The following is a 22,353-nucleotide window of genomic DNA, read 5'->3' as shown; positions in this document are numbered from 1 at the left end:
AACAGTATTGCAAAATGTCCCAAGTGTCCTAACTCTAATTATAAGCACACATGGATACGTGAAAAAGAACAACCGAAGATTGGAGTCAGTGCTGCTGGAGCTGAAGGCCAGAAAATTCCTATTCTGGACCTGCAGGGTCTGTTTATATGAATCAAACCCCAGAACTCACAACTCAGAAACCCCTCCATCGGCAAGGCTGCCCTTCTGTGCATCACTGTCTGCCCCATTCACCCAGTCATTTGCTAAATCCAAGTAGCTAATTTTACTGATGCACAAAGTGCATCTGGCTAAAACCTTTTCCGAAACAAAACTGAGGTGTTATCCAATAACATGGCCCCTAAGAGGAATCTGACGGACGTGGGCAGTGTCAATACAGCTTCTGTAACAGAAACCTGGCCTCGTGAACCTGGATGGGTCAGTGAACGCGTGGACGGATGTGACACAGCCTACCTGCCTTTCCACAAAGTCTCCGAGATCCTCACCAAAGACTTTTATAAAAAATTAAAGAGCCATGGGATAAGAGGAAAAGTTTCTCTAAGGATAAATCAAGGGTTAGAAGAGGTAAGAGCAAACAGTCATTCTTGCAGAGGAAAGAGGTCTATGTGGAGTGCACAGGGATCCGCAGCGGGATCTGCACTGCTTAGTGTATTCATGAGTGACCTGTTGAGGGGATAAGCAAAGTGTGTTTTCTCATGATTGACACTTCCCAAGGTAGACAGTATGGTGGCAGCCCGTGAGCAGCTCCCAAGAGAAGCTAGGAGACTGAGTTTCAGGGCAAGAAAACAGCAAGTGACTGTCACGCCGATAAATATAAAGCAATGAGTGGAGAAAACCACTCCTACCTTCAGATGCAAAATGAGGGCCTCTGAGCTGCCTGGTGCTCCTTCAGGAGGGAGAACGTGGGCTATAACATTCACTGCACAAGAACATCAGCTCAAATCACAGCACTGGCCAGAAAGAACCAGGGAAAAAGATTCCACTTTGGAAAAATGAGAGATCAGCATGTTGGATGTCATGGTAGAAACCAACTGAACAGAAATCCTCATTACGCTGGTTAAAAATCAAGCAAAAAGTCGCCAAACCTGCAGCCAATCCCTGCATTCTCATTTCCACAGAGTTCCAGCCTTTCTGGGGATATCTTCAGCCAGGGCTAAGCTTTGCCTTGCCCTGCTACATGCCAAGAGCCATCCCGAGTCTGCCCTTCACTGTTCTTATTAAGAAAACTCTTTGATCAGATTGAGCATTTTTAAGAGTTCCTTCACACTGCTTTGGCTCTTCTGCTTAGCATACAATGTAAAATATCTTTTAATGTTTTTAACTAGTTTCCAGCATCATTTCAGAGACAGTTACTCTTATTATAACTTTGCAATTATTGGCACTTATTAGAGTATAAACCTATGTGTGCAGATATTCCTCAATGCAGGGGGAAGTGCTTTGAGACCTGGCACAACAAGTGTTCCGAATGTGCAACACAATAGAATTATTTATTAAAATACTCTGGGGGTCAGCACAGTCCCCATTCTGTTGATGGCAAAATAAACAGAGATAAGTGACTGGCTCATGATCGGAGACAAAGACAGTGACAGTGCTGTGAAGAGCAAGGATGCCCAAATTCTCATCCTCAGCAAAAGTAATTTTCAGTTTAGCATTGAGCGCACAGATTTACTTAGTCCCAAACCCCAGGGCTTAATTTCTCCCCCATACAGGAAAGAAATTAACTGCTTTGTACCCACTGGGTAGCATTATAAAATGTATGGGTAAACTGAGTTATGCATCTTTTTTTATAAAATACTGCGAAGGCTAGCATTTGGGTAAGAGAAAATGGCATCACACCTGCCACCACTGGAGAAACTAAGCAAGTTTCTCCCCAAACAGGAGCTCATAAGACCCTCATCTCTCAGCACGTTTGCTCTGAACATCTGCACAACCATCCATAAACATTTCACGCTGCCAATTATATGGCTGGAGCTTGGAGGAGCAGCACGCTCCTGCTTCTTCAGCCCCTTTTCCCTGCCATCCCCTCTGCCAGCTCCCAGAAGGCAAAGCAAAGGAGCAGAAAGCCCATGCTGGGAACAGACCTGGCACAGGCATTTACACCACAGAGAAACATGGCAGTTTTGGACAGTGGGACTGGTTCGAGGGATTTAGCGTGCAGGTCTGGATTGTGCAGGAAGCCCTCAACAGAATTACAGCCCATACTGCAACAGTGCTGTTGTTTATTCCATGCAGAGAATCCTCACCACCCTTAGAGAACTACTCGCTTGTACGAGCCAGTGCCCAGCAATCTTTGCAGCCCATTTTTACAAAGCTGGTGGCCTTGGCTTGTGCTCTGTGCCAGCATCGATTTTTATTTCTCCAGGGCTCAGACAACTTAACTCTGGGTCCAGTTCTGCAAGGCCAGTTAGATGCTCCTTTGCAGGTGCAGCATAGAGGCTACCAGCTCCCCCAGCCTGCAGCACAGTTCCTCCTCCTGGCCCAGGTACCAGGTTGGACAACAAGGAGCTGCAATGAGCTTACTGGGGCATATGGTTCAAATGCAGAGGACAAGCAAATGCCAATTTTGTCTATAATCATCCTCTTCACATCCCAAATCAGCAGTTTTCCTTTGTCCCCATCCCACTACCTATTATTCCAAATAAACTGGCTGCAACACAACCCGAGTTCCTCCTTGCTGTGACCCCCGTTAGTCTCATCTTCTCCAGTCCACTGCAAAAAAAAAAGCTGTTGTAACGGTGTGTTGTTTTAATCAGCTGTGAAGCAGCTATGGGATTAAACCAGAGAAATTCTGAACTACAAAAAGGAGATGAGAACTGAGCTGGGCAGCTCCAGCATGAGAAACGCATCAGCAGAGTCGGAACTCAAGATCCTGACTGAGGGGATGCACGAGCGGGTGAAAGAAGACATACAGGGGCAAGCAGGGAGCTCCAGGAGAAACGGCAATGTCAATATTCATTGGCAAAGTCAGAACAAAATCAAGTAAAAATCTGAATTTCAATACTCAAGCTTAATTTGATTACCCCGAAGCCAGGCTGAGATCGTCTCCTGCATGACAATGCCAATGGGCACATGGTGAGTACTCCAGCAGCAACTGTGAGAGCCCACTTGTGACCCCCTGGAGCTGCTCAGTAGATGGTACATGAGCAGAACTGGCACCTTTGTTCCTGACACAGTGACCGACAACATAAACAAACTCATTTCCACACCTCAGGAAAACCGTCGTACTGCAGCTCTTCCAGGCTTAGTGCTTCAGGAGAGGCCAGCAGCAGAATACGTACCCATAGTCCTCAAGAAAATCCCAGAGCTGTGGTCTTAGGAAGCAACCAACCTGCAGACTGGGTGAGCCTTCAGCTTGTGCAAGCACATCCAAGTCAACCTGAATTATGCCTGCCGCAGGACAGAGCTCGCTAGTTGCTTCGCAGAGTTAGAGCCCGCAGGAAGGTTGCAACGGCATGGCTATCCAGCTAGCTCAAGGACATACATTCAGTGAAAATATGAGAGGCCACCACAGCCAGTCTACTGACTGATCATGTCTTCCGCCCCTGGGAGTTAATTATCAGTGGGTTTCCAAAGCCCCATGTTGAGAATCAAAACGTTTCTGTACTCTTGCCATATTCAGGTTATTCAGGACTGTTCCTGGGGTTTCTGCTTGTTCTGATCTTCTCTAAAGCTCTTTTTTTAGCTTTGGCTTCCTGGTTAAATATTAGCAGAACACCTTCAACATATCAGTGCACAAAGAACAAGGAGACTGCCAGGTGGGTGCGGCTCATTCCACCTTTTGTTCTTTTTTAAAGCTGTTCAGAAGTTATAAAAATACTGAAGATCAAGAGGAGAACTGTGACAAGCTGCAAGAGGTCCAATCTTTATAACAAGAAGGGCTGTATATTCAGTACGAATTTCCTAGATCAAATAAAAATACACGCCATGGCAATATACACTTGTTCACCAAAGCCAGGGTCAGAGCTGAGCTCAACAACATTTACTTCCCCTCTCCAAAACACAGGGAGGAAACAAAAAACCAAAGAAGCTACCCAGTAGGTCACGAGAAGATGATGTAATGTTCTTGCTCCCATGGAGTCACTGTGAAAAATTCCACCAAAATGGGTCCATTTCTCCCATATGTGCACACGCTGCTCCAATCACAACCACCCATTAACCATGTGCAGCCTTTACAGACCTTTGTGAGAAGACTCAGGTCAATCATTCTGGTTACTCTGGTACTTGTCCGCATCAGAAGCCGCATCCCTACAAGGGACCAAGCTCCTGTCACCAACGGCTGGCGTATGTGTGCTGGTGACAAGCAGAAACTAGGAGTCCCAAATCCTCAACGTGAAGCTTCTTAGTACCAAGCGTTTAAAACACTTCATTTAGATGGGAAACGGTGCTCTCTCCCTGCAGCTATCCTCAAGATACACTGGGCACACTTCAGACTTATTAACTCTGGCTCCAAACCTGGCAGCAGAGGATGGTTAGGGAGAGACATCAGCCCTACTTGTAACCAGCAGCTCAGGACACCCCGAGTCAGACACTTTTAGACCCCCCAAAATAAAAGCCCCAGACCGTTGCTGTTCCTTGAGTTTGTCCAATTCCATCCTGAAAGCACTCAGACCTTCAGCTGACACAAGCTTCACGCACAGCCTTGCACCACATCCCATCAGCAGAAGCATTGTTAACGGTCAGAGATCTTGCAGAAATGGAGTGGCAACCCCAGTGTTATTCACCCAAAGAGAGGAAGGTTTCAATAGCGATGCTCCTGTAGAAACGTCCTCCAAAGACTCAGTAACATCCTGAGATTTTAAAACCCTGTTTTGGGCCAGGAAGCAGGGAAGGAAGGCCGAGACGCTGGTATTAAGGACAGGCTGGGGGACAGTGAAAACTCTGCCTTTCCAGGTCAGCTCCTCTTCTCAGAGGCTCTTGCCAGCCCTGAGACATCACGCAGTAACATCAGGTCTTTGACACGCCAGACTCATTCCTCCCACTGAGCCACAGATTTCCTGTTTGCTGAGCTGCGGGCACTGTCAGCATCCAAAGAGGGTCAGGGAGCAGCACACCCTCCAGTGCTGCTCCTGCCCAAGCCCCCAGACCTCTAAAGCCAACGGTTATTCCAGGACACACATCCGAGCTGAGCCGGGATTACTGCTAAGCGCCTTGGCTCCGTGCTCCAAACAGCTCAAGAGCTTTTCTTGGGATCTTCCGATAGCAGTCTCAAAGGCAGCAACACCAAGGTACCACAGCTGCACGTGCATTAGACTTGCGGGTAAAAGAGAAAATGCTGAACTTCTTTGTGTAACCTTCTCCTGCCGTTGGTGCAGAAGCTCTACCTGTGTGGTCCCAAATCCAGCCACCCTGACACACATCAACGTCACCCAGCTTGATGTATGAGTTCCAAATCCCAGCTCAGTCCTGAAGTTACTATTAATATTAATTAATATTTTTCCATCTCCTCCAAGCAATGAAGCACAGGAGCTCACCTGAGTGTTACCCTGCCAGCTACTCCTGATGAAGCACCTCCACCCACTGCTGTGTTCTCACCCCATAGGAGGAGGAGAAACCAAGCAACATCAAAAATAAAGTCATAAAATACACATTACCTTTTCCCATGGGCAGAAAATCTAGCATCTGATCATTATCTTCATTTGAAGACACCAAGCAGTTAACCAATAAATCAGATGGCAGCAACGGTGGCAAAACGTGAAGAACTTCATGAAGTTTCTCTCCAGGGTCAGCATTCTGTGCCTCTCTGCGACCTCCTGGAGTTACAGCTCCCGGCGCAGCACCCACACAAGGGCAGGCCAGGCCCTGCCAGCACGCTCCGGTCTCTTCGGCAATACGGGCGGGCTGTGTAATGCATGCAACAGATGGCGAGTCCAGGAGTGGATGCAAGCTCCACTTCAACATATCCCCATGGTAACTATCTAAAACTATTAACTTTTGCTTGCTTTGCAAGCAAGAGGGAAACACTCTCAAGGCAGCCAAGCCCAGGGAGGGGGAGCAGCGTGCCGACAGCTTGCAGCAGACCCAGGCGAAGGCAGTTGAGGCAAGTGCCGCTGTTGAATCGTGCTGAGCACCAGGGTCTCCACACACTCACTGCAGCTCCCCGTCGGCCTTGGTACAGCGGCCAGGAGGACGTGCTCCGTGTTAGCTCTGCCGACCTGGCTGGGCGAGGGGCCTCTCCGCCAGCTGGGCTGGTGCCAGGGCAGCAACTCCACTCCTCCAAATTCCAGCGCCGGGGCTGCTTCCAGCTCTGCCCGCCCAGCCTTAACACTTTCACTGCTGCCCCTCTCCCACACCCAGCATGGTGTCACCCCTCTCTCTGTTACAAAGGGTCCAGAAGGGTGGAAAAGGGTGTAACAAACCCACCAGGGAACTCCAGAGGAACTTGGCAGCGGCCAGAGGCATAGCCCAAATGGAGGAACAGCACAAGGACCTTCTCAGTTACAGACTTTGACAGCGATACTTGTGACTGTGGGCAGGTTGCTGCAGGCTGCGTGTGTCCCTGCATCCTTGTTTTTAAGGTTAGAGTATTTCCCTGACCTCCAGCAGTGATGTACTAAACATGCATGAGCAGACTCAAGGGACACGATTACAGTGGAGGAAGTGTGTGTATACATGTGTGTGGGGGGAAGGCATGGATTAAACCTGGATTTCTCAGGACCTGGAAAATGAGCTGCAGGGAAGACTGCCCCTGCCACAGCATCTTCCTGCAGCAGTACTGCGGGGATCCTGCACAGAGCCATGAGCGCTTAGCTGTAAGCAGGGCTCCTGGGGGTCCTGTAAATGTCTCACACTTTTTGAGGCAAATCACAACTAAAGTTCCTGATGCTGTAGCATAAACCCCAGAAATTTCTTTGAAATTTAAAGCTAGTGTGTAAATAAAAACGTTCTACATGCTTTCTTGTGTAAAGACCCAGACCTTGCAGAAAATCTCAAGGATTCTTGTGCCCACAATCAGCATCTATAGGCAGAAAGCCCCGATCCCATCTGCTCAGTCCCTTTTTCCCAGGCTGTGGCCCTTTACCTGGCACAGACGGACTCCTCGGTGCATCACCTCCTCAGGTGAAGAGCTCAGAGCTGGAAGCCACCTCGCAGAGGTACCTGACAAGACCCCAGGTTGGTTCCTCTTCCCCCAGGGGCTCACAGCTCTCCATCCCACAAACCTCTTCAGAAAGTAACTTCTCATGCATCCTCTTCCAACGTGTTTCCCTGACTACAAAGGACTGAACTTCTCTCTAGTCTGTGATCGGTTGTGAAAACCCAATTTTCCCATGGAAACAGTTGCATCTCCTCTCTGCAAGGCCTGTTCATGAGGGATTTCCTTCATCCCACCTCCCCGCTGAGGGCAGGTGGCCCCAGAAAATACAATCATTAACCAGCCTCTTATCTCTTTCTTCTTTCTTCTCAGTGATTCTTATCACAGTCTCATATTTCCCTCTTCAATCCATTTTGCCCTGAAACTTAGCAGCGGCACCTCCATTTCGCTCTTTCTCCCCAGACATGATTTAAAGTGACGAAGCAACAATCCGCATTCTTAGGTTGATCCTTAACATTGATTTTCTGTACTGCTTATAATGGAGAGGGACTCTCCAGAGCAGCTTTCCAAATCTGCGCTCCACTTATGTCAGTGACCTGAGAACAGGATTGTTTCTGTCCTGTTGAAGAGCCAGAAAACTCAAGTTGCTTATAGACTCCCCATGGAGCAGGAAGTTTAGGAAAAGAAAAACCCATGCAGAAAGTTTTTCCAAAAGCACTGTACTGGTTTTGGCTGGAATAGAGTTAACTTTCTTTAATCATAGCTCGCATGGTGCTGTGTTTTGGATTTGTGACCAAAACAGTGTTGATAACACCCCCAAGTTTTAGCTATTGCTGAGCTGGGCTTGACAGTGTCAAGGTCTTCTCTGTTTCTCATGGTGCCTTGGCCAGTGAGTAGCTGGGGGTGCACAAGGAGCTGGGAGGGGACACAGCTGCGACAGCTGACCCCAATGACCAAAGGGATATTCCACACCATATGGCATCATGCTCAGCAAATAAAGCTGGGGGGAAGAAGACGGAAGGGGGGGCATTCGGAGTGATGGCGTTTGTCTTCCCAAGTCACCATTAGGCGTGATGGAGCCCTGCTTTCCTGGGGATGGCTGATCACCTGCCTGCCATGGGTGGTGGGGAACGAATGCCTGGCTCTGCCTTGCGTGGGCAGCTTTTGCTTTACCTGTTAAACTGTCTGTATCTCAACACATCAGTTTTCACACTTTTATCCTTGCGATTCTCTGTCCCATCCTGCTGGGAGGGCGAGCGAGCAGCTGCGGGGGGGCTCAGCTGTCCACCGGGGCTAACCCACAATGGCTGACCTACGTATCTTCCTCCTTCAATCTCTGTTTTCCTCCCAATTTATATTTCTACCTAACATTGCTACAGTGCACAGACTTGTACACTGCTTATGTGCATCACGACTTAATCCAAACCTTGAAACTCTCAGATTGAGAAATATCAGCTACCTCTGCTCTGCGTCTACTGCAATGTCAGTTGAGTCACTACATGACTCAAACGGAAAAGCACGCAGGCCTGGCAGATGTGGATAATTCCTTCCCAACACACCTTCAGGGTTTTATGCTGAAAAAATCCACATCATGTGCACACAATGTATTTTGGCCTTGCTTTTCTGTGCTGCAATATCTAATGATGGAGAAACACCATTCTCCTCTGTTTTGCCCTAATTCTCACCCCACCATGCAACAGGAAAGTCCAAAACCTTTGCAATAAGTTTGGGTTTGATGCCCCACACGACCTTAATTCAGCTGGTTTATTTATATGTGCTGTGATAGATTAATATTCCTCAAGCAATATTTCTCTAGGATGACTGCTTGACTCAGTAAGAACGGATGTGCAAACAGCTCTTCTGGAAACAGTCAAAAAAAAAAAAGCTAATTTCTAAAACTCTGGAATGAACCCACAACTCATGAGCACCTCCTGTGCAAGGCATTAACAGTTTGCCCTTCGAGCAGAACTCAGAGCTGCCATCCAGCACTTAGTTTAACAGGAAGTCCACCTCACCTTATTTTCCTAAAAGCCCAGGGTATGTGTTTAAGGGTAAAAAAGCACATGTGTAAGAGGCATGAAAAAACATCTAAGATGCTGAACACTACGTGTGAAGGGTGGAGTGGGGATTCCTGCCCAAGAAACAACCCCAGGAGTGCCCCGCTGGCATGGGTGGGAATGCTGCACCTCCACAGAAGCCCCCTGCCTTTGGGACAGTCACGGGGACCTGCCTTCTCCAACTGCTGCCAAGCCGGTGTGGAGAAACTGAGGATGCGCCTTGCTCTGTAAGCCCAGCAGAGCCGACCCCCAACCCCAGCCCGCCAGCTGATGCAGAGCAGAGGATCAGGACCAACCACGTGCGTAGGCACCCCCAGAGCTGTTTCCCCTGCGGCACGTGTTTATTTGAACCCCCCAGCTCCAAGCATCAAGAGAGGAGCTCCAGGAGACCCCCGGGAGCCCACAGCCATCTGGCCGCCGGCCGTGGCGGAGCTTTCCCAGCAGGCCACCGCACAGACAGCACATCCTGACAGCAATGTAATTACCAACCTGGTGCGCAGAGAGCTGTTCTTCCTCGCCGTTTGACCTCCCTTTCCTCCCTTCACACACACTTGCCCTCCTGAAAGCTCCCCTCAGCGTGGCTGGCCGGGCCCCAGCTCCACCAGCACCCTGCCCAGCCGCCCCAGCTAAGCAAACACTGGTGGGAGCGGGAGGCCCCAGAGCCGGAGAGGGGATGTGCCTGGGAGAAGCCCTGCACTCCTCCACCTCTGCTGGCAACCAGCAGAAGGGACAGATTAGAGCTGAATTAAGTTACCGGCATTAAATAAACATGCCTCTTTGAAGTTCTGCTTCCCGTGAACATGAGCTCATTTCACAGGCCTCTCTTCACTCAGCCCCAGGAAGCCATTAGTCTCAATGGAGTTAACTCTTTGCAGGACTTCTCAGCTCCCCCAGCCATCTCACCCTGCGGTACCACCCGCTCAGGGCAAGACGGTCAGTCCGGCACGTGAGCAGAGTCTGGTATAACCACGGTTAGCACTGACCTCCTCCGTGTCTCCCTGGCTCTCCCTGATTTAAGGGGAATTCCCACCAGGAAAAGGAACCTCCACAACTCCACTGTGTGGTCCTGCAGGCTCCAGGCTGGCACACAGGGAAGCTTTACTGGAGCTGAAGGAAAGGGGGATCCCTTTGCAGTGAAGCATCCTCCAACCCTGCCAGAAGCAGCACTTTCAGGTCCTGGGAGGACTGTGCTCAACGCTCCTCCAAAGCAGGGCTGAGGGTAAAGGAACAAGGGAGGAATTTAATTACAAATGAGGAAAGTTCCCAGCGCTCTCTTCTTTTGGGTTAATCCCACAAAGTAGAAATTGGAAAGTCTGGGGCAGGAAAGGGAGGGGGTAGCCACAGAGAGGAAAGTAAAATACCACAAAGACAAGGCTGATCCTGACTTCACGACATTTTTGTATGGCTCATGCAACCTCTGCCAACCCCTGCTCTTGCTCCAGTACTTGAAAAACACAGCAAGGAGAGCAGAAATCTGCCTGAGAGCAAGGGCTGCCTCTGCCTGGAAGAGAGGAGATGTGACGTTCAAGGTTCACTATTTTTGTACATAAGCGGGAACTGCAGAGTTGCTGCCAGTGGTGCCAATGGGAGAGGGAGAGCCTGCCACTGCTGCCTGCCAAGGGGGGAAGCAAATGTTTCTCAAGATGGCTCCAAATTACCACGGTGTTGCCCCCATGATGGGGTGTTATTTCTGGATGCTCTGCTCACTCACAGCTTCAGCCCCTGGCACAGGGAGGCTGGGGAGGAACAGAGCTGCCTGCACCAGGTGCCACGGGTCAGATGGAGGTTCCCACTTCTCCTGGGAAGATGGCTTCCACCTTGTTCCTGAAACCCTCCACCCCCAGTTTGCTTCCAGGAGAGCTCCCACCCAACACAAGCATGTCTTTAGCCACTCGTGCAGTACCTGAGAAGCAACTTAGAGACCCTAGGCAAGAGCCCCTGACGCCAGGGCACTGCTGGAGACGTCAGCCACTGGCTGGGAGGTCCCCAGCAGCTCTGCAGAGCCTGCAGGGTGGCAGCAGGCAGGACGCAAACAGCAGGAAGAGAGGGAGAAAGTGGGAACAGCAAGGCCAAATGCAGAAATCCAAGATAAACAGTGAGAGTGCCTTTCAGTTCCCAACATAACTGAAATCATCTCCACCCGAGGGGAGCCCACAGCTTGGCTTTCACACAGGCCATGCGAGACAACCTCAGGCAATCCACCCTGACACTATCCTTGCAGCACGGGAGACAGCAATGGCTCACATCAAGGGACGGCAGGAAAGCACCAGCTGAAGGGGTTAGCACAAGCTGACCCTGGATTTTCAAGAGGAATAGTCTCATTAGAGAAATGCCTTTCCTAAGTAATCCTTCAGTTACCAGCCAGTACAGAGGTTGCCCTCCTGCTTCTCATTTCATTGACAAGCGTGTGCCAGACTTGCCAGCCAGCAAATGCCAGTGGGATATGCATGGGGACAATGACAGCTCCCCTGGTCCTAAACACAACTGCAATGCTAGCAAGCTAGAGACGTGTCTGAAACTCAACAGCCAACACTCAGACCTTTGCAAGGCAGCAAATTCCCCAATACCATTCCTAAGTAACAATCACAGTTCTAGGAACAAGGCAAGTACAACCTGATTCAGACTTGCTCTTTCCATGTTTACAGCAGAGATCATAGCATAAGGCAGAGCAAGGTAACTCTCAGAAGTACAAACAGGCACAGATCTGCAACTTAATAGTTCTCATTATTCCCTTATATCCACAAATAGCCCAGTCAGTCTCCCTGTGAAAAAGTCCCTAGGAATGTATGTTCCTGCATACAGGAAAAACTCTGAGGAAATTCCTGAAGAGGAGCAGACATCAGCAATGTTGTACACCACCAGCCATCATCTTGCCCATCTTTACAGATGGCTGTTCCTTAGCGCCTTGATGCCAGGCTGTTACGCTGCTAATAGGTTTGATCATCTGTACCTTTACCATGCGTGAAGCAGCATAAGAAAGCCAGACAGGGCACCCAGATGCCCTTGCTGCTAGCCTCTGCCTGTTTTGCTGCTCTTTGAGAGCTGAGTGGAGGAGGAAGACAGCTAAGCAACAACGTGGGCCTTACCTTTTGTTCCAGGGGGCTGCAGATTATCTCCAGTCAGCGAGCACCAGCCTACGGGAAAGATGTCCCGGGAATCATATCGGCACCAGTAATCGAAGGCACCTCTCCAGCCATCAAATGTTATGAGGACCTCAGAACCTCTCACCTCCCCAATGGTGGCCGGGCAGATGAAGTGAGGGTTCTTCCTGTCCACTGCCTCCAGCTTCATACCTGTCTTGAAGAAGTTTTGTGATGGAGATGGTGGTTCCTACAAGAAGAAGTTGAAAATGTGCTCAAAGAGGATGTGCCAGTGCCTCCCCAGACCAGAGCTGTTCCCTTCATCAGCACACTCACCTCCACGAGCAGATGAAGGAAGAAGTTAGTGGATTGGATTTGAACCCCAATTAGGTGTGCATGCACTGGACTAGCTACGCAACCACATGTCCTTTAAGTCAAGGGGCAGTTAAGTCCACTACCGACTGCTCTGCATCACCTGGCTGCTGGACCAAATCCAGACAGTGCTACGTTAACACTGCACCCTGGGACAACTCTGCCATGCAACCCAGGCAGAAAATAAAGCTCCGAAGAAAAGAACCTCTGTAGGATACTCTCACCTGGTGTCTCAGAACTCTCACCTTGTGTCTCAGAACCATTCTTCCCCTACCTTCAGGTTTGCTAGACATGTGAGAAACCCGTCATCCATCTTTACCTGGGGCTTGATCTTCCTAGTCTTTTATATTTGAGATACACTAAAGCCACATCAGCCATCCCATACCACAGCATACGCCTCTAGACTGGCTTCTGTCTCTGACTTCACTAAGGGTGCGAGAACACAAACTACATCATCATACTTGCAGTGTTGCCTCACAGCAGTATTTGCACTCCTTACAAGCTCTAGGACATTAAAAAGTTTCAGAGAGGTGTGCTGATTTTCACATATTGCACTCCTGACTTTGAGTAGCATCTGCAGCCCAAGTGAAAAACAAGAACATATCTCAAGCTGAAGACACTTTCTTAGTAGACCTCTGCCTGCATCCTCGCACTGCTACGACACAGCAGCAGAGGGTACAGGTCTGTCCTAGAGAAGCAGCACCGTGGCAGAGCTGGGCAATGTTCATCTCCTCTGGGATGAGCAGATCTCACATGAGATGCCAGCTGTGATTTTGGTGCTCTGCAGTGAAGGGGACATGCCAGAAGGATGTCTTCACAAACAGTACAGTAAAATACCTTGTGAAAAATCCGGACAGGAGCCATCTCTGCTCCATTCAGAGTCTTCAGAAGGAACATGGGCCAAGAGGAGGCATTCAGCCGAAAGCCTGCAGAGAAGGAAGCAGAGATGGAGACTTTAAGGCTGTGGAGGCCACTGGATCCGGCAGCACATGCCTGCTCTGATGCAAACTTTACAGCGGGCACACATTGTGATCTCACACTATCCTCCTCCTCACGCTGGAGAGTCAGGTTTGACATTTTCCAGATACTCTGAATGCAAAACATTATGTTGTTGAAAAGAAACATCTGGAAATGGATGTTTGACTGCAATATTCGCTTATCATAACAAAAGTCTGTACATTGACCATGCAGGCAGAGCACTTTGTGCAGCTCTAGTGCTGGCAGCTTCAGTGATCCTACTACAGGGGAGACATGAATCAGTAAGTGCATGCTCAGGCTATGAAATTTCTTCCTCAACAAGGAATCTTAACTTCTGGGTGGCCTCCTCCACCTTATAGCGTGAGCTGCAGGAAGCTAACCTGAAGAAATAAAGAGGCTGTGACTTGGCTGGGAAACAGATTTAACCATTAGAGGAAAGGATGGCAGGTTTTGGCTCGACACCTTCTGTGAAAAAAAGTAGAGAAATAATAGGAAGGGGCTTATGGGAAGAAAAAAGCAAATTCACATGCTCTGAGTCTATGGCACTGAGTATGACTGCACAACCAACAGAAGTCTCCAGATATTACAAAACATCATCTTTGCTAAATGTGCATTTTTCTGTACAGGCAATTTCTGCTGCTCAGCTGAACACAGCATTGCGCTTTCTGTATTTGCAGTGTTTTGAAGGTAACCCTGGGACCGGACCTAGAAGGAGAGCATCCCACGATGATTAACAGGGCAAAGTTTTGCCAGGGTTGAAATGCCAGAACACAGCCAGCTCAGTAGAGGCCACCCTACCAGCCCTGCAACTCTGTCAAAGCAGCCTAGAAATCAAACAAGCTTGCCACAAACCTCAGGGGATAGGAGAGCTAAGCTCCCAGAGGGGCAAAGATAACCTTTTATATGAATTATCTATGTAAAGAAGGGGAGCAGCAGCAGATGCATACAAACAGAAAAATACTACAAGGAGCATAGAAAATCCTTGCCGTGTTTTCTGGGCCCTCATGCTCTGCAGGCAGAAAGGAAAACTGTAGACCTAGCTATTTGTTACCTGTCTTTACACTGCGTGCAACAGAACCACTCTTGTCTGGCCCAAGGTTAAGCAGGTGATACAGATCACAGCTGGGCATGCAGACTTCGTCCAGAGTATGAACACTCTCTGGTTCTCTGGCACATCAGAAATGAGTTTTGCTCTGCAACTCGATTACACTTATTGCCATCTGCTGGCAAAACCAAGACAAGGCACAGGAGGAACACATCCTTGCCAGCGAGGGCAGGTACCTGCAGCAGAGCTGTGAGCTGCACCCTGGGACGAGACTTTGAAAGAGATGTCTGCAAATGGACAGTAGCATGCATGAAAATAACATGAAAAATGGTGGCTTCCACATTAATGGCTGCAGCAGGCTTTGCCTGTAGCAATTATGAAGGGGAAGGTTATAATTAGACTTGCGCACACACGGCTTTGGCGTGATGTGCCAAAACATGCACCTGCTGATGTTTCTTCCTTCTTCACAAAGGTCAGTCCCAAGTGTCCCATTGCAATTTAGACCGTACTTCCACCAAAGCTCACAAATGGTGCTCCAGAAAAAAACAGGAATAAAAATATTCGTAACTCAAGGTATCCTACTGAAGGTTTCTTGCATCACTATAGATTGGCTTGATGTTATTTGGGGATGTGCTAATTGAGAGAGAGATTTATGAAACACTTGAAAAATAATGGGCAGCAGAATGCAAAGGCAGCTTAATCTTGCTGCTTAATCAGGAAAGAACCAGCAAATCAGCTCATCATCTGGCCAGTGTCAAAAAAAAAAAAAAAAAAAAAAAGTGTGTTTAACTCAAGACAAGACTGGAAGAAGTGTTTGACTGTCCAGGTTATTTATAAAGCTGTAGCCAAGCAAAATTAAATAAACAAACAGATGAAATATTGCAAGCGGCCCTTCACATGAGACAGGACGTAAATCAGTGGGAACCTTTCCAGACATTATGTTTCCCCATCAGATGGTCTGCAGCTAACCAGCTATTGCCCCAAAGACACTTGGGCACAAATACACTCAGACAGCATGAATGAAAATTTAAATGCTTTTGAAATCACAGTGTCAGAATTAGCAGTGATACAGCAGATGCCTCAGCCCTAATTGCTCTCTTGGTTATTCTCTACATCAAGATTTACAGATCCCCAGCAAAGTATCTCCACCTGGACACCGGCACTGTGCTAGGCTCGAAGGGGGAGTGCAGGGGAAAGCACTAACGGATGGCAGCTGTTTCATGACAAGCACACCTTTGAGATGACAGCACTTGCAAGCGGGATCAGAAGCCTAAAGCAATGGGCAACAGCCAGAAATCAAGCCACTGCTAGAGCTCTGTGCCAGGACTGCCTGTGTGACTGTGTGGCGTCTCCCAGAAAAAAGAACCTAGATCTGTTCTATCCTTATACAGGCAGTCACCCAGGAAAGGCCATCACAGTTGCTCTGCCTTCAACACTACTGCCCACACCCGTGGGTCACCAGGACTTTGGGGTCCCCTCGATTGCTTGTGTGTCTTCTGGGAAACAGAGTGGCTCTGGCATTCTTTCACACAAATGCATGGAAAATGTGGTTTTCCTTTGAGGTACACAGGGAGAACTTCAGAAGGCAGAAGAGCATGGTCAGCACGTGCTAATCCTGAGCTTGAGCTGCAAAGAGTGCAAGCAGCTCACCTAGCTGCAAAAACCTCTCTCACCTACACTCTAAAGCATCTCCCTGTCCATGCCACGATGTCCACGTGGAAATATAGACCTGGTGTGGGATACATTTGTTTAACAGCCCAAACTAACAGGGCTGGTCTACATCACAGTGTAGGCAGGCGCTGTTCATGGTCTCTGTCCCAAGCACAGCAATATAAAAAAACCTGGGTTCTCCCCACAGATAATGCAGGCGCTTGCTGGACAGCTGAACTCCATCTCACCCAGTGGAGGCTGCAGCATCCCTCCATTCTTCTCACAGTTTCCTATGGGTTGGATTTCAGCAGAGTCCACCAGCCGCCAGAAGTCATTCTTGTTATCACTGCCATCGAGGCGTAGGCGTAGGCGTGCGCCTGTCAGACCCACCACCGTGGCAATGCAAGTGGAGGTCGTGTTCCTGGGGTCCTGGGCTTCTAGTTTCATACTGATCTTGAATTCATTTGCAGGTGGGGTATATGACTGCAAAGAAAAGAACAGGGACCCAGTTAGAGGCAAGATTTCCAATATATGCACCACCTCAGTCATAAAGCTTAAGACCTAAGAGCATCAGAACTGATTCTACCGAAGACTGACAGCATCCTCCAAGCACAGCATGGGAGCAGACACCACAGAGCAGCAAAGAAAGTTTGGCGAGACCTGGCAGATCTGTAAGCCAGACCACCATCTTTCAGTACTGCATCATCTAGACAACAAGACCTACCCTTTTCTCTTACCCCTCTTCTCGGGACAATCACCCACCTGACCCAAGGCCCAAAAAGATACTCCTCTGTGCTGCTGCCCCTCTGTCTGTGCCCAGGGGTGCCATGCCAATTCACTCCTGTATCCCCTCTACTCAATGCTATCACCTCTGTGCTCAAGCGCCCAATGCTTGGGGCGGGGGGTGCTATTCAATTCACAAAGCTCTGGTGAATTCTAACAAAAATCTCCTTGCGGGGAAGGATCCACCAAAACCTGGATCACAGCCCACTCAGAACATTTTTTCTCCAAGATTCTGTGCTCAGCAGAGAGAAAAAAAACATTCTTGTGTTCCCATCCATACACATCTGAGAGTTAAGTCTTCTGCACTACTCTAACATTTGTAGCGCCTGAACGTATGTTTTTTTTTTATCTGCTTCAGCAAAATTAGATTTCTATTAAGTCTCTGATATCCTTAAGCATCTTCCTTGCCAGAAAAGGGGCCTATTCCAGACACAGAACCCTTGGATCACCAATGGACCATTGCCCTTGGCCTTTCTTGTTTTCATTCACTTTTTTTACCTGCTTGAAGCAATGGGCAGGAGCTGGGATGGCACATGTCTCTTTCAAGTATTTCTCCCACGTGAAGTGACCTGAGAAAAGAAAAGGATTCAAATAGGAACCGATAAGCAAAGATCTCAGAAAAAGAGATGGCTGGACTCTTAACGCTGGCAGTTCTCCACTTCTCACAGAGGAGGTGCTCACAGGCAACATGTTTTCATCAAGATCCTCTGATGTTTGTGACCACAGAAGATTTACAACTGCAGCTGACAGGCAGAACAAAGCATGGTGCTGCCTATGGCATCTTACTGCCTCTGTGCTGCTGAGGAGGGTCTGCAAAAAGTGAGGATAACAACCTACAGTTTAATATAAAATACCCAGCACAGATGGGAATCTGTGAAGTCTTCCAGACAACTGCCCCTTAAGAACTATTATTTGTTAAACGCGTTGCTCAGTCTGGGGATTAAGAACAGTCACTGCGGGCTAAGGGCAGCCCCTATCAACAGGAAACTGTGCTGTGCTGACTTTACGGTTCCCCTGGTCCAGCACGCATGCAGCCTGCCCCAGGAGCCAGCAGCTCGGAGCAGGTATCAGCCCGTCCCCAGCAATTAGTGGACAGGTCAGCAATTAATTTCCTGAAGCAGAGATGGAGTCCATTGCTTGGGCAGGATGGAAGCAGGGGTCCTCCAAACAGGGATTTAGTGAATACCGAAGCCTCTTCACTGAGTGCTACTGCCAGGGGAAGCGTATTTTATCCTTGCCTGCACCTTTCCCATGTACAGCAGGGAGGGTAAAAGCGATATGCCATCCAGGGAAACCTGTTATTAAATGAGGAATTAAAAGCTCTTGTGATCCGAGCAAATCATGACTTCTGCCATTTAAACTGAGCAGCTGGGAAAGGATCCTTCCAGCATGACATTACTTGTATTCATCCGAATGGCTCCCAGGAGACTGCTGTTTTCAAGTCATTTCAAGACCATTGGTGGCAGCACAATTAAAGAGTCAGCTACCGCTTCCCCTATTCATGTCAAGTTTTTAATCAGTCTATTTTCAAAACAAAAGCTACATTAAGAGCCATTTTAGCTACTGCAGTGCACACCACACCTCTAAAAATTCAGGCATTAAGGTCAGCACACGTAACTTTAGTTCTGCCTCACGTGCACAGAGAAGCCTTAAGCACTCAATAATCTACTAGCTTCAAATAAATAAAAGAAACGTTGCTTTCTTCCCACCTCCCATGCAGATAACTAGCACACTGTTAAATATAGTGGAAATTAACAGAAAAAAAATATAGTTTTGCTGCCACACTGGCTGAATATATTTCTGTTTACAGACTGACAGCAGCTCTCCATTCCTCAGAGTACACATTTCCATCCATTGGTATGCATTTTTTTTCCAGCCAACAGTATCACACCATGATGAATGAAGAAATTCAGTGATCAACTGCAACGATGCTCTCACAAAACCAAAATTCTTTTTCTTTAATTGAAGATACACTTTTACACTCGGTTACATCAATGAAACTCTTTGTGTGAATAATGTGTAATAACTACCCCGCCAAAGCACACCCAGGCACGCCTGGCATGGAAATGCCTTGCTGCATCCCAGCACTTAACTCTGGTTGCTGATCTGGCTCATCTCAGACTGGGGTGGCCCTTCGGAGGACCCTGTCCATGGAGCATAGAGAATGCCCGTGGTGACGGCACTGGGGCCAGGAGTGCAAGCCTCAGCTGCAGGGCTTGAGCAAGTATCCCGAAAAGGATCAGCTGCGCTTGACAATTTTATTTTAAAAAAAGAAGCCTCCCCTCAGCTGGTTTCAATCCCTCGCTATTAAAAGTAGACATGGTTTTAATCCTTCCACTTTTCACTCACTCTGAACCAAGTGAGGCCGTTTTGCTGCCTGCAGCAGCTCATGCTGCAGCCGAGATCGCTGCTGCACAATCCCAGCAGGAGCAGTAAATTTCTGAGACAGCTGCGTGCCTCTAAAAATAGTCTTTGGACACAGAACTTATTTGAGATTAATTCTAGAGCCTGTTGGGACCCAAACACCATACGAAGACACACACACAACACTAGAACTGCAGCTACTTACGACTCACGGTTCTGGTGACTTATTTTGCAAAGAAAAGCAGGAGCAGCAGAAAGACTTCTCTAAACTCTAAGAAAAGACAGAGCCGATAGAGCAGAGTTAAGCCTTCCTTCCTCCTCTGTTCACTATTCGCCATTTCTTTACATAAAGGTGGCATGACAAGGACAATTAAACACTGCACTTCTCTTTCAGGATTACTCTCAAACCAGGACAGAAACTGCGTACTGAAATTGGAGGCTGCCACCATTGCCTTAGCACGAGAGGAAGCCCTGCACAGAATGTAGGGAATGGTTTTAAATTAATTCAGTAATAGTATTTAGCTCACGATACAATGCTTTTCAAGCAGGAATTTCAAAGTACACTTAAAGTTAACCAAATATGATCAGCTTCAACCTAAAAACCGCAGGAAAAATCAGAAGAAAATGGCATAACACAAAAGTTGGGGTTTTGGGTTGGGTTTTTTTTTTTTTACAACAAAGGGAGAGCTGCCAATAAAATAGAAAAAAGCAGGAGGTACTTAAGGCTTTTTTAATCGGGGAGCAAACAACAAACCCCGAGCTCTGTACTTGAGAAGGAGCGTGTATGGTTGAAGATGGGAACATCACACTTGGGCCTCTCAACCTTAGCTTCCCTGGGCAGTACCCAAATCCTGCTTGCCACATCGATACCCACTCCCTTTCATCACGCAGCTTCAAACAGATCTGCTCCGGAGCCCCCACACCAGCCATGCTGTCAGCCAGGACACCAAAACAATGCTGTTTTACAGGCTCACTGTGTGCTGAGATTATATGGCCAGAGGGAAACATTGAGAATATCCTGCTTGTTTTCTTGTTAGCGCTAACCGACTATCTTTTATTTTGTATTCTCTCAATATTCTTACTCATATTAATAAACTGGATGCCTTACTGTAGTGGGACAGGACATTTTAGTCTGCAAGATGCTTGCTTCTTATCTGGCCTGGGCAGGTAACACTGGAGAATGTTTTCTGAGTGTTGGTCAAAAACCCCTAGTGGCTTTTCTTCAATTCCCAGTGAATCACTTTGCTTCATAAAACCCAGCACTTCAGCTGGTCCTAAAGCGTCCCTTTTTTTACTGACGGAGCAGGAGTGTCCTAGGACAGAGCTGACTGTAGGGACTGAAATCCTCTCTGACCTGAAAAGCAAAGGGGAACACTCGCTCTGCTGCTACCCCCAGCTTCCAGTACAATATGCAAAATGTCCTACCAGCCCTAAAATCACCCTCTATTTTGCCTGGTCTCTGCCTTCTCTTTCATCCCCCCTCCCTGGCAGAGCACACCATACTCCCATAGACTGGAAGGATCATTGCTTGAACGGACCATGTTCCTCCTTATAACATATATCAGATCTTCTTTACAGGAGGAAACTAGAGAAGGACACTTAATGAGAAACACCACATTTTTGTAATTACATCTGTGAGCTAAACAAAAGCCAAGGATTGTAAAACTATATGACTCCCTGTAACTCAGCTGTGAAAATGCCTACTCAGGGTGACTGTCGATCACTTTTGCTTGCCTTTGGAAAGCTCCTTACCATGCGCTTGTGCCAAAGGGAGATATTACTTGCAGGCAGAGCGTCAGATTTGGGCTCTGACATCTTAACCTTTGAAAATATTTACTACACACAAAACACTCCACACACCCAAGGGGTCAAACTACAGTAGTTGTGAACAATGCAACTCTGCACCCTTGTGTTTGGATTCTCATCATGTTGCATTTAATGTTGATCTTTTGTCCAGAATTTAAATGAAGAATTTAAATGAAGACAGAGTTTCTGTTTATATCTTTAACCAAAGTCTGGTTTGGGCTCCATTAGCATTTCAGCTCCCAAGGGGTCATCAATCCAACTGAAACGATACATGTGCATTTCAGGTCACATCTGTGAAGGAGAACGTGCCCTACTCAGATCAAGGCATCCCATTAAAGTCTGCAGCCCATATGTGTGTCTGCTAACGAGCATCAAGGCAGCACATGAAAGCAGCACGGCTTGAGCCAACTCTGTATGAAAATTAGTAGAGTATCGTCTCTGCTCGCAGATCCAAAGGCGACAGTGGCCTTCCCCGACGTCTGGGCGCAGCCTCCCAAGGGGTCAGCTCTCCCGCCGCGACGGCAGAGCTCCTGCACGTCCTACCCGTTATAACTTCCTGGCACTTTGCTCAACCATCAATCCGGCTGCACATTCTCCATTGGCAGCAGCTGCAACTGATGACATGATCCCACTTGCTCACTGTCTTCTCAGAAGAAAATGCGAGAATGCGCGAGCCAAAACTAATAGGTTTCAAACACCACAACGCTGTCTGCTTTGCTTCTTCTCAGAGGTGTCCCAATTCAGTATTAGCTTTGAGCAGAAATCCTTTCAGCGTGGACTTTCAGAAGGCTGCCACAGTTTCCCCCCCCTTGCTGCATACCCCAGCTTTGGGCACCTTCAGGCAGGGAGGCGATCCCTGATCCCCGCTGCTACACCATGCATTTCCCAAGCAGACATGTGCACATCAGTGTATCATCTGCAGCGTTTCCTCCCTAGGCCAGCAACCCCTGGGATGCAGTGAGGTGCGGAGGTTGGTGTGCTGGGTTACCACAAGTGCTGATGGGAAAGCACGCCTCTGAATTTCACAAAAAGCTTCATTTCAGGTCAGCATTGCCACCGAACAACAGCCAGTCCTCTGACATCTCAGAGGTGCTAATAAACTTCCTCCCTTTGGAGGAGGTCCTTCCCAACCTGTGATCCACAGTACTTCAGTATAGGGGTAGACAAGGACAGATGAGATGTCCCAAGAGA

At 48.1% G+C, this 22,353-nt stretch overlaps 1 protein-coding gene across 15 annotated transcripts in view; it reads right to left on the bottom strand.

The window, feature by feature from the left end:
* The window catches only part of SCMH1 (Scm polycomb group protein homolog 1), a 76,681-nt gene that overhangs the window by 29,607 nt on the left and 24,721 nt on the right, over nucleotides 1–22,353 (bottom strand). For 14 of the 15 annotated variants that reach the window (XR_008573996.1, XM_054802625.1, XM_054802635.1 and 11 more), the window contains 4 exons: nucleotides 17,491–17,561; nucleotides 16,458–16,692; nucleotides 13,374–13,462; nucleotides 12,171–12,414 (listed from right to left, as the gene is read on the bottom strand). Coding sequence is in view for 14 of the 15 variants with exons in the window: in XM_054802625.1 (XP_054658600.1) it covers nucleotides 12,171–12,414; nucleotides 13,374–13,462; nucleotides 16,458–16,692; nucleotides 17,491–17,561 (639 nt within the window). In the remaining variant the exon portion in view is untranslated. Of the gene's footprint in view, nucleotides 1–5,588; nucleotides 5,836–7,015; nucleotides 10,241–12,170; nucleotides 12,415–13,373; nucleotides 13,463–16,457; nucleotides 16,693–17,490; nucleotides 17,562–22,353 lie in introns of those variants that run through there. The other variant, XM_054802636.1, reaches the window with a different exon arrangement.

This window comes from Grus americana, chromosome 23 (genome assembly GCF_028858705.1).
Source record: "Grus americana isolate bGruAme1 chromosome 23, bGruAme1.mat, whole genome shotgun sequence".
Lineage (NCBI taxonomy): Eukaryota > Metazoa > Chordata > Aves > Gruiformes > Gruidae > Grus > Grus americana.
The sequence above is the reverse complement of the archived record's forward strand: the minus strand, read 5'-3'. Positions and strand labels throughout refer to the sequence as shown.